We start from the raw sequence: 12,295 nt of genomic DNA on the forward strand, positions 1-12,295 counted from the left end.
AGTGTAGTGTATTCAATCAAATCTAGACAAGGTTAACAAGGTTTATTTTTTCCGAAATTTTATTAACGTACCTGAAATGTAAGCTTACCATCAAGAGTCAATCCAAGATATTTAATGCTGGAGACAAAAGGAATTTGTTTTCCATCTAATAAAACTCTAGGAGATCTGTTTAATTTCATTTTAAATACCATAAAATTGGTCTTAATAGGAGAAAGTTTCAATTTATTCAGCTTAACCCAATCAGATAGGTCATCAAGGACCAGTTGAATTTTTTCCTCAATATTTCTCCTGGACCATTCTGAGACACCCAACTCCAGGTCATCCACATAAGCAACCTTTATACAATCCAGATTTCTCTTACAAACCATTGATCTAGAACCACATTCCAGAGGAGAGGCCCAGTACAGAACCCTGAGGGCATCCTCTGGAAACACAAGATTCAGGTTAAATGCTTAGCACATACTTTTACCTTCCCATCCTGAAAATAAGATCTTAGAGTTTCAAAGATGTATTTATCACAGTGTGCAAAACACAAAGACTTGAGGGAGCTCTCCCCCACCAAAATGAGCCAAAGTGCCCCCAAAAACCATTAGAACATATTTACTGGATGAAGTCTGGATGTAATTTAAAACTGTCTGTATAGCATCCTCAGTCGAGTGCCCTTTTTTAAATCCATGCTGACATTCTGAGCTAAGATGACAATCTGCAAACATTTTGGTTAATCTTGGGGTGAGCAACCTCTCAAAGACTTTGCCAAGAGCAACATAGGTCGGTAGGCACAGGGATTTATCATGGGCTTTCCTGGTTTATGAAGTATTTTTAGAAGGGCCAACTTCCATGGAATTGAAAAGCTGCCCTCCAGAAGACATTTGTTGAACAAGTTGAGCAGTACAGCTGGGAAAAATTCATGAAATTTGATTATTATTTGATTTTCAATAAGGTGAAGACCTGGGCATCTTTTTTTTTTTTTTTTGGATTTAATTTAGAGATGGCAATTACAAGTTCAATTGTGGTGAAAAGTTCTATATCTGTTGAACCTGTATATTCGATGTTTTCTTTACGTATCTGTGTCTGTTCAAAAGTGTCATTCTGAATTACGTCCGAGGGAAATAATTGTTTAACTATGGTGTCAACTGTGGTTGTCCAGTCAGTAGATTCTAGAGTGTTGCTAATAACTGTGTTGTAGATGTCTCTGTGATAAGTTTATTTCTCACTATTTTGTATATTAGGCCCCAAGATTCTGATTTCCCAATTTGCCTAACCAGGTCTTGCCATCACTTCAGTTTACTTTCAGCAACAGCCTTATGGAAATTCTTTCTCTTATCTTTCAGGTCATTTTTAAGAATTAAAACATCTTGTTCAGACATTGTCTGCCACGTTGATATGCCCTTCTTGCTCATTGAACTCGAAACCCCAGATCTGCCAGAGAAGAGTTCCACCATGGTACAGAGATTCCTTTTATTTTGTTTCTTACAGGTAGAAAATTGCATCACCAAAAAGAGATGAGACTGTACATATTGGAGGTTTGTTATTTGTTATTTGGTTTTTAGGAGCATTAGCAACTAAGGCCATATTGCTCCGGGGATATGCAGGGGTCATTCCCTGACCTTTCCACATCCTCCGTATTTGGTGGTCATGGGCTCGAACCCCGGTCTAATCAAGAAGCGTGTGCTACGCACTGCTGCTCCTGCCCACGGAGGTGCCACATATCGAAGGTATTCTATTGCAGACAAATTATTTAATTGTTATGTTTTCAGTAAAGATACACTTAATTCAAAAAATACACTTAATACGTTTTAAAGAATACATTTAAAAATTCGTGAAATTTATGCCAATTTACTTTGTCCATGAGAAATCTTCTTAAATGGTGCAGTTTGTTTTGACAAGTCAAGTCTAATATTAAATGTGATAGCACAATGATCACTGTTTTTATCAAATTTTGCTCAACTTTGCAGTCTTGAATTTTATTGACAATTTTGAGGGAAAACATAGCGATGTCAATATTCAACTTCCCCATTCACGGTAGCATATGTGAACAGTTTGTCTGGGAGGTTATGTATACATAAGTTGTGATTAAGAATCAATGCCTCAAATAAATTCCCTCTAACATCAGTGTAAAAACTATGCCACAACAGAGACTTTGCATTAAGGCAGCAGTTATTTCATTGCAAAAAGCAAATCTGGAGTTTTGTCCAATATATGTAAGGAGTTATTCAGATTCTCCAAAGGAAGGCAGTATAGAAAAACTAGGTAAAGTGATATTGAGTCAGTAGAAACCACAATACAAGCAGAATTTGCAGAACATTCTTGAGTAATATCTGAGGACGAGAGTTGCCTGTGCGGACGTGCCTTTCTGCCGCTCTTGGAACAGAGAAGTTTTTTCTGATTTATTTTCTGCTTTATTAGTTTAAATTGACATATTAACTTATTTCTAGAGTAGCTTTATATTCCTATTTACGGTACTTAAGTTTAAAGTATCTCAGATAGAGATTTTGTAGGTATTACTTAATATCGGAAAGGGTATAATCCACGTGTTTACCATTCGTAAATAGCCGCCATTGTTACGCGAAAATTAATCAGTAAAACTATTAATCTTGTCGAACTTCATTGGCAATTAAATTGTACTTTTAACTCTACATATAACCACTTAGGTTACGTAACATAAATAATTAGTAAAAATAAATGATTAATACATAACTTGATACGGAAGTTATATAAAGGGATTTCGTAGATAACACTTGTAGATTTCGTAGATAACACTCGTTACTGAAACATAAATATAGCGTTATAACTGTGTTGGGATAAAAGTTTAGGATTTAATTTTGTACTGAAATTTAAATTTTATTAAAGTATGACTCAAACCAGAGCAGCAAAGCAAAAGGCTCAAGCTAATGGGAATGCTGTGGCTCAGGGGAGAACTCAGGGGGGGGACAGTTGCCCTCTGAATCACAGCCTTTTAAGATGCACTATTTGCTTGATGTTTGCGGAGCAGTCAGGTATGGGACATGATACTGCCATGGGGGATTTCTTTGTACGTGCGCGATGCAAGGAGTGTAAGATAATCAGGCGACAACTCAACGTTGTTATGGGCCTCTATGAGAGCTTGAAGGACAGGGTGGATGCCATCGAAGGATTACAAGTGAGGGGCCCCTCAAGCTCTCAGCTGCCCACACCAATGCCAGAGCTTGCACTTGGTCATCGCGCAATACAGCGGCAACCCCCAAGGCAGAATACGCTGGTCCCAAAGGAACTAGTAGTTGTTGGTGACTCTATTGTCAGGGAAACGGGAAACATGCTTTGTAAAAAGGATAGGCAGAACAGGACCAGGGTATGTCTGCCAGGGGCAAAGGTTGATGACGTTGTAGGGCGGATATCATCCTTTAAGGGCACAAAGGGTGATATTGTTGTACACGTTGGCACTAATAATATTAAGAGTAGGAGACCGGCAGAATTACTTAACAAGTACAAGACAATGCTGAAAAAAAGCCGTGATTTAGGGTAGAATTTGAAAGTGTCTGCAATTTTGCCCAGACACAATAGGAGGGAGTATATGTTGAGAATCTTGTCGAAAAATTCGGCCCTGGAAAGATTGTGCAGGGCTCAAGGGGTAAAATTTTTTTCAGCCTGGTCTGTACTTGTTAACAGGATAGACTGCTTCTACAGGGATGGGATACACTTAAATAGAAAGGGTGCAAGAATGTTTGCTGATGCTATCGAGGCAGTGTTAGGTGGGTCGGAAAACTGCTAGATTGAGGGGATACAAGGACTAATAGATTAACAGTAGCCACTGGCAGAGGAGAAAGTGATTCTTGCACTGCTTCTATTGGAATGAGCAGCAGCCTGGAAAATAAGATGCAGGATATTTCAGAGACTGCTGGGAATCATGAGGGTACAAGTAAACAAATGGATTGTGTTAGGGTGGCTACGAGGAAGAGCAGGTGCATGTATACTTGCTTGTACACCAATGCTAGGAGTTTAGTAAATAAATTTGATGAATGTGAGGTATTTCTCAAAACATCAAAGGCAGATATTGTTGGGATTTCAGAGATGTGGTGTCACACAGATATAAGGAATGCAGAACTGGAATTTGGGGAGTACAATGTCTACAGAAAGGATAGGAAGGGAGGAGGGGTTATGCTATTAGTTAAGAAACACATAAAATCCAAGTAAGTGAAGCCAGTTGACATCGCTGGACAGTGCAGTGTCGAGTCAGTTTGTTGTGACATAAGCATTGGGAGATCAAAATTGAGAGTAAGAGTTTGCTATAGGCCTAATGACTCTGATGAATATAATAAGAAACTGTACAGAGAAATAGAGTGGGCCAGTAAATCAGAGTCTTATAATGGGGGATTTTAATTTCCCAGATATTGACTGGAATTTGGGGGCTGGTCACTCACACACTAGCAAGGCTTTTGTGAATTTATTGGATGATTGTTTTCTACATCAGCATGTTTGGGAGGCAACTAGAGGGAGTAATACTCTTGATTTGATTATCAGTAGTGATTCTTCATGCATTAAGAATCTGCAGATAAATGAACCACTAGGTCGCAGTGATCACAGTGTTCTGAAGTGTGATTTACTCAAAGAGGTAACTACCATTAGGGGTAAAGGGAAGGGGTATTGCTTTCGTAAAGGCAACTACGATGGACTGAGACAGTATTTAAATTCTATACAGTGGGATCAACTGATGATGTTACCAACAGCAAATTCAAAATGGGAAGCATTCAAAGAACTTATCTTGGAAGCTACTAGGCTTTACATACCAACTAAGAAATATTGTTCAAGGTTTAGGCCTAAATGGATGTCAGATGAACTAATGAGGCATATGGCAGAGAAGAAAAATGCATGGGATACATACAAATTAACACGTGACACAGAAGCCTATGATAGATACAAGTTGATCTGTAACCAAGTTACAAAGGAGGTTAGGCAGGCGAAGGCAGATTACGAGAAATCCTTGGCAAGGGATGCGAAGAAAAACAGCAAAGAGTTCTTTATTTATGTAAACTCTAGAAGGAAGGGGATGAATCAGATTGGTCAACTTGATATCGATGGGTCAACTGTTGATGATCCTGCTCAGGTAGCTAACAAACTAAATGAATATTTTGCATCGACATTCACCATGAGGAGTTATTCAGCGAGAGGAATGCCAGAGGTGTATTCAACTCTGGCAGTAAGCTAGAGAATCTTGTAATAACCGAGAGTCAAGGGGAGGAGAAATTGTTGAAGATAAACACAAGAAAGGCACCTGGGGTAGATGGGATCTATCCAGTTATATTAAAGGAGGCAACAAAGGAAGTAAGCAAACCCTTAGCCATAATTATGAGAGCTTCCTTAGCCGACCGGGCTAGCTGAGTGGGTAAAGTACCTGCCCGGCAACCCAAAGGTCACGGGTTCGATTCCCGCCTCGGGCTTCGATCAAAGTACTGCAAAAACCTTGGGAGGTGCAATATGGCCACAGAAGCCGATGCGCCAACAACTACCAAATCAAAAAAAAAAAAAAAAAAAAAAAAAAGAGAGCTTCCTTTGACTCAGGGGAGGTACCCATGGACTGGAGATGTGCAAATGTGACCCCAATTCACAAAGGAGGATCAAAGGCTGACACAAGTAATTATAGACCTGTGAGTTTAACTTCTGTTCCCAGAAAATTAATGGAGGCACTGGTTAAAGAAGCACTGCAGGATCATCTAGACAAGACTTCAGTTATAGCTCGGACACAGCATGGTTTTGTTTAGGGGAAGTCTTGCCTGACCAATTTGATTGGATACTATGATGCAGTCACAAAATAACTGGAAGCAGGGAATAACTTCGATATTATATACTTGGATCTTAGAAAGGCTTTTGATACTGTTGCACATGGAAGACTGCTGCACAAATTGGAGCAGTGTGGCATTGGAGGCAAATTGCTGCTATGGATAAAGGGGTGGTTGAGGGGGAGAAGACAGAGTGGTAATCAATGGACACTGCTCATCGTGGACTAATGTTATTACTGGAGTCCCTCAAGGTTCAGTATTGGGTCCTTTATAGTTTTCTGTATTTATAAATGATATTGATGATGGTATATCAAGCTTAATATCCAAGTTTGCAGACGATACGAAGGTTGGCAGGGTTGTCACTACTGACATTATGCTGCTGCAACAGGATCTGGAAAGGTTGAGCAGATGGGCTGAGAGGTGGCAAATGAAGTTTAACATTGACAAATGTAAAGTTCTACATATGGGAAACAGTAACCCCAGAGCAACGTATCAACTCTGTGGTACTCCACTGACAGTGGTAGAGAATGAAAGGGACCTGGGGGTGGTTGTGCAGGCAGATATGAAGTTCTCTGAGCAGTGCAGACAGGCTGCAAGAGTAGCTCATGGTGTATTGTCAATGATATATAGGAATTTTTCAAGCAGGGATAAGGTGGTGATTATTCCCTTGTATAAGGCAATGGTCAGGCCACACCTAGAGTACTGTATACAGGCCTGGAGGCCTCATTTGAAGAAGGATGTAGAGCTGCTGGAACGAGTACAGAGAAGGGCAACAAGATTAGTGAATGGAACAAAGTTGTGCTCTTACGAAAAAAGGCTAAAGTTTTGTGAATTACAGTGTCTGGAGACTAGGCACCAGCGAGGTGATCTGATAGAGGTGTACAAAGCCTTGAATGGTTTGAGCATGCTCAATGCTGATGGGATTCTTCCTCTTGCTCAGAATAATAACCTGAGAGGGCATAAATTCAAATTGAGGAAAGACAGTTGTAGGATAGACGTGCGGAAATTTGCCTTTAGCCAGAGGGTGGTTGGTAGGTGGAACAGACTTCCATCCCTTGTCGTGGAAGTTGATAGCCTAAATAAGTTTAAGGCTCAGTTGGACAGGTATTTCGAATGAACAGAGGGGTGAAGCGGAAGTGGTTATTTTTTTATTTATTTATTTTACTTTATTTTTTTTTTGGCTGATGCTGCACAAGCTTGCTTTCTTGCATCAAATGCCTCTACTAATGCTAATGCTAATAACAGTTATGACTAGATCATTATTCTTGACAACAATAGCTGCTTTTGGAGGTACATCGCTAGATGCTATTATTCTTGTTGAGATTGGAAAGCCCATCACTTTATGAGCGGCTCCCCCAACCTGAGTGAAGAAAAATGGCTCCTGTATACATATAAGATCAGAATCATTTTCAACAGCTGCAATTCTGATTTCGTCAGATGCCACTCTAGAGCAATGGCTATTAATTTGTAGTACTTTTATTTCTTGTGTTGTTGAATTAAAACTGTTACTTCAAGTTTGATATACTCGGCACATTTACTGTCTCTCACCAAATGGTCATGATCTTTGTTTTTCCGTTGGCAGTTCACACACTGCGATGGCTGGTTTTTATACTTACACTTCGCATATATGTGTCCCCCCTTGGCGCAATTGGCCACAAGATACAGTCTTTTGGATACAATTATTAGAGGAATGGCCATATGCTAAGCCTCTGAAATATTTATCAACAACAGTAAATCTACGAAACCTGTGTAACATAAAACCAAGATACGCTCTGTCATTTTGTGTTGAGTCTTGCGCTAAAACTAATCACCTAGTTTGTAACCTTGACAGCTGATCCAGAATTGAATCTAAAGGCAGTCTCATTTGTTACCTCATCCTGCTAGAAGCCACAATCTTTGAAGTTCTTTAAATAAAGATCCTCAAGTATCTCATCTTTTGTGAAGTCCTTGGGAACCCCCATATATAAGGACTGTAGGATTTGTCATTTTGGGTTTATCAATCAACAATCCAGCTCCAGTAAGAGAGCTTGCTTTACTAATCTTTTCAGCATCTGCTGTTGTCTCAGTCAACACCCGTTTATTTCTTAGGAATCCAATGTTCTTTACCTCTATAGTCCTGTTTTATTGTGTTAGTAACTGTATTTTTAATATCCTGGCTTGAATTAATGTCAGAGTCAGAAAGAGGTCTCAAAATAAACATTTATTGGGATCTCCCAGTCCTTGAGAACTAGATGCTGATGAAGGGTCCATAACACTCTGAACCTCATTATTATCCATGTTTAGTTGTTTAGAAATTGTTTTACCATGACCTGGCAAGCATTTGTTTGGGTACTCCCTCTCTAACATCATCAGCAAACGATCTTGTTGCAGCAGGTTGATTTTTGATGAATTGGTCAGAAAGCTCTGCCCTAATATGGAGCGCGACGGACTTCGCCTTAAGTCACCTAAGGCCTTTTTGATCTTAATTACAGTACTATGCACAGTTGATGCATCCAGTGGCTCACTCAGGTCTAAACCTTCTGTGAAAGATCTATTATTTACATTGTCTGTTGGTGCCTCAGTAGCCAGGTTGGCAGGAGCAGCAGTGCGTAGCACACGCTTCTTGATTAGACCGGGGTTCGAGCTCGTGACCACCAAATATGGACGATGCAGAAAGGTCAGGGAATGACCACCGCATATCCCCGGAGCAATGTGACCTTAGTTGCTAATGCTCCTAAAAACAAACAAACATTCTGTTTGAGGAGGACTTACCTCTTCATTTGTGTTTATTGAATCATGCACCTCAGAAACGGGGGAAGAATCAACTGAAGTGGATTTTTCATCCAGCAGTAAATCTTTATTACACTTTGTGATAATAACCTTGGGGTACTTCTTGTCCAATTGCGTGGTCAATTTTACATTACTAATAGAAGGGATCTCAACTCCAACCTCCCGAGTTGAGTTTGCTGTCTTTGGTATTATCCATGTTATAAAGGTAATGCAGTAAAATGAAGTAGAAAAGTAGACAACATACAATGCTAATTTAAAAAGTTCAATCCTCTCCTGAAAGAAAATTACTTTATTTACACAGTTTATATTTTACTTCACCAATATACTTCCTGTTCAGTCTTCAAAATGTCAAAATTAATCACTTACCTGCCCACAGGTACCTGTGAACAGATAAACAAAGTTCACACTTTGTTTCACCATTGAACTTCACCTGTTTCACAGCTAGTTGTCTTTTCATCGGTGGGTGAAAAGCCGATGAAAAGCCAACTAGCTTTGAAACAGTGCCATCTGGGTGTTGGTGCCCAGTGAAAATAAGTAACAACAGCCTTCTCTATTAGTGAAGCGTTACTTATTCGAGGTAGTGCAATACATGGTAATTTGTTAAGGATGAAGAAGCGTTGCCTATTCTGGGGGTTCGTGAGTGGTTTAGTTCAGGGAGTGAGTGGGAGTAATGGTCACTTTCTTCTTTTGATGGCATTTCTTCCTCTTCCTCTCCTACAATCACTTTCCGAAGTCTAATAGGGATAGTAGGTGGATAGCACAGTTTCTTATCCCATATCATTTTGGGAGTGGTGCCCACCAAGAATAAGTAACAATAGTCTTCTCTATTAGTGAAGCATTACTTATTCGAGGTAGTGCAATACATGGGCAACTCATTGTGAAGGATGAGCACAATATGAGATACAGATGAAATGATACCTTTCACACTACTACTGTAGTTTTTCTTTAAGAGTTGTCTATGGTATACCTACATTAATATTATATAGATATAGAATCTTAAAATATTATGCCTAATTGCATTTGGTTTTATTTAAATAATAACCATTAAAAAATTTGAGCCCTGTTTTAAGTGGAATTTTCTGGAACCAATTATCCTTGGATGACAAGGATCCCCTGTATACAGAGTGTCTCAAAAATACACGACATAACTTTAGGAATGAGTTCCTCAGATGTAAACAATAAAAATATTTTATATTAACATAGTTCCGGAAATGCTTGGCTCCCGAGTTATTAACTGGAATGTCTTATCTTCTGCAGGTGATTTCCTTCATCACAAGGTACTGATAGAATCTGGTGGTTTTCCATTCCGACCATGTACTCAAATCAGGAGCAAGCGGATATGCACTTTATGTACGGTTTGGCGGATGGCAATGCTCTGGAGGCTCTGTCGTTTGTACCACAAAAGGTTTCCAGAACAAAGATGTCCAGACAGGAAAACATTTGAAGGTATCCATCACCGCCTTTGTGAACATGGGACCTTTACACCTCGTGCTGCCGACAGAGGACAACCAAGATCTACGACTCCTGAAGTAGAGGAGGAGATTTTGGATGTTGTACATGCTCTCCTGGAATCAGCACACACAGAATAGCAATGCAACTGGCTGTTCAACGTTGGACTATTTGGAGAGTGTTGCGAGAACACCAACTGTATCCTTACCATCTGCAACTGGTACAGGCCTTGTCACCAGTAGATTATCCTGTGCAAGTAATGTTCTGCCAGTGGTTCTTGCAGCAGTGTGGTACAACTCACTTTCCTGCAATTCTTCCATCACATCACCAACAGCGGTTCAGCCTCAACGTCTGGGTGGGTGTTTTTGATGATAAGTTATTTGGGCCCCATGTACTTCCAATCAAACTCACAGAGAAAGGCGAACACAAACTTTCTGGAAAACAACATGCCTGATTTTTGACACCACGCCACTGATCATTCGTCAACAAGCACACTTCATGCACGATGGCACTCCCATACATTTCAGTCACCTAGCCCACAATTACCTGAATCAAAGGTTTCCTGGTCAGTGGATAGGTAGAGGTGGACCAACTGCCTGGCCTCCATGCTCACTGATTTAAACCCACTAGATTTCTTCTTGTGGGACCATTAAAAGTTATTGGTGTATTCGACTCTGGTAGCTGATGTGGAAACTCTCCGCAATTGAATTGTGGCAGGTTGTGAGCCAATACGAAACATGCCAGGAATCTGGCATCGTCTTCGCGAGTCCATGAGAGGCCTGTATTCAGGCAGAAGGTGGGTGATGTGAACAGTTAAGTGTCATAGACAGACCTTCAAAACTCGGAAACCAAGCATTTCCAGAACTATGTTGATATAAAATATTTTTATTGTCTCCATATGAGGAACTCATTCCTGAAGTTATGTCGTGTATTTTTGAGATGCCCTGTATACATGCAAAAAGACAAGAAATATAAGTAATAGAGCAAACAGATACAGAAAAAGAGCAAAGAAATATATGGAAAAAACAAATGGAGGTATACAGAAAAAAGAACATATAACAAATTTAAAAAAATAAATATACTGTCGTGTAACTCTGGTGTCATCATCAAAAGCTGACCACCAAGATTGCACAAAAGGACGACAACATAAAGTCTCTGATGCAAATCACATGCCAAGAAATCAACTTATATATATATATATATTAAAATCAAAAGAAATAAAACTGTAAAAATATATAGTAAGAGGATGGAAGTGTAGAAACCATGAAAATTAATTAAATTTAGAAAACCAAAAGAACAAGCAGTAGCCTCTTGGCACACCTTGAATCACATGCCACTACTACTACTACCTGTTTCATTGTTTTCTACATATAATTTTTCACTCAGTTCTCATACATCTTGTATGCTACTCTATTTCGTATATTTTTAATAGCTTTTATATATATATATATATATGTATTTATTTTTTTCTATATATGTATTTTTTTTTTATTTTTTTTTTTTAGGGAAATAAAAAAGAAAGCAGGGAATCAAAGTGAACAAAATGACTGTACAAATCTGAAAGAGAATTTGATTGTGTGTGTGTGTGTGCAGTAATAATCAGCACGAACTTTACAAAACTTTGGGGTGCTTAAAAAAAAAAAGAAAAAAAAAAAAAAGGTAAATAAAGGCTGTTCAAGGTTGATTATAAATCTTTTAATGTGGTCTCACAAGCAGAAAAGTTATATTTTCTTGCTGAATACTATAAGTGTACATATATAATGCTGAAAAGTCAGTATTTTAGATATATGGCACAATTTTACAATTTACATCAGGGTTACCCAGACTTTTACAGGTGCAAGCAGCTCAGAGAGAGAGAGAGAGAAAAAAAAAAACAGTTTGATTGTTTCAGCTGAGAAATGTAACATTAATGTGTCATGCCCTACCTACCGAGTTCTGGCAGACCTCCTTACACCTAAAAACTACAAACTTTGTACATCTACCATTTATAACATTACTTGACTTTCTGGATTTGTTTTTCAAAAAGCTAGCTGCTTTTTCATTTTTATAAGAATGTCAACAATTTTGAAACTGCATTATGTTATTTTTTTATGATTGATGTCTTTAGTATATTTTATAGTGATGAAGTAACAAATGAAGTAGTTGTATAAATTTATTCGATATACACGTGCTGTAATTCTTTACTGTAGGTAGAAAAGTATTCTTACATTGAACATACAGATGTGTGTAACTTCTATTGAACAGAATCTACAACTAGCAAATTCCAAGGCTTACTAAATATATGATGGTAGCAAAAAATTATTTATTGGAACTCTTATATACCT

At 38.7% G+C, this 12,295-nt stretch overlaps 1 protein-coding gene across 2 annotated transcripts in view; it reads left to right on the plus strand.

The window, feature by feature from the left end:
- Positions 1–11,592, plus strand: part of LOC150089395 (G kinase-anchoring protein 1-like) — a 199,828-nt gene extending 188,236 nt beyond the window's left edge. For both annotated transcript variants that reach the window (XM_090368564.1, XM_090368565.1), the window contains one exon: positions 11,477–11,592. In XM_090368564.1, coding sequence (XP_090224690.1) covers positions 11,477–11,509 — 33 coding nt within the window. In that variant the 3' untranslated portion in view covers positions 11,510–11,592. The remainder of the gene's footprint in view (positions 1–11,476) is intronic.
- Positions 11,593–12,295: the final 703 nt, after the last annotated feature.

The sequence above is a fragment of the Mastigoproctus giganteus genome, chromosome 2 (genome assembly GCF_048544385.1).
Source record: "Mastigoproctus giganteus isolate SK-2022 chromosome 2, ASM4854438v1, whole genome shotgun sequence".
NCBI lineage: Eukaryota > Metazoa > Arthropoda > Arachnida > Uropygi > Thelyphonidae > Mastigoproctus > Mastigoproctus giganteus.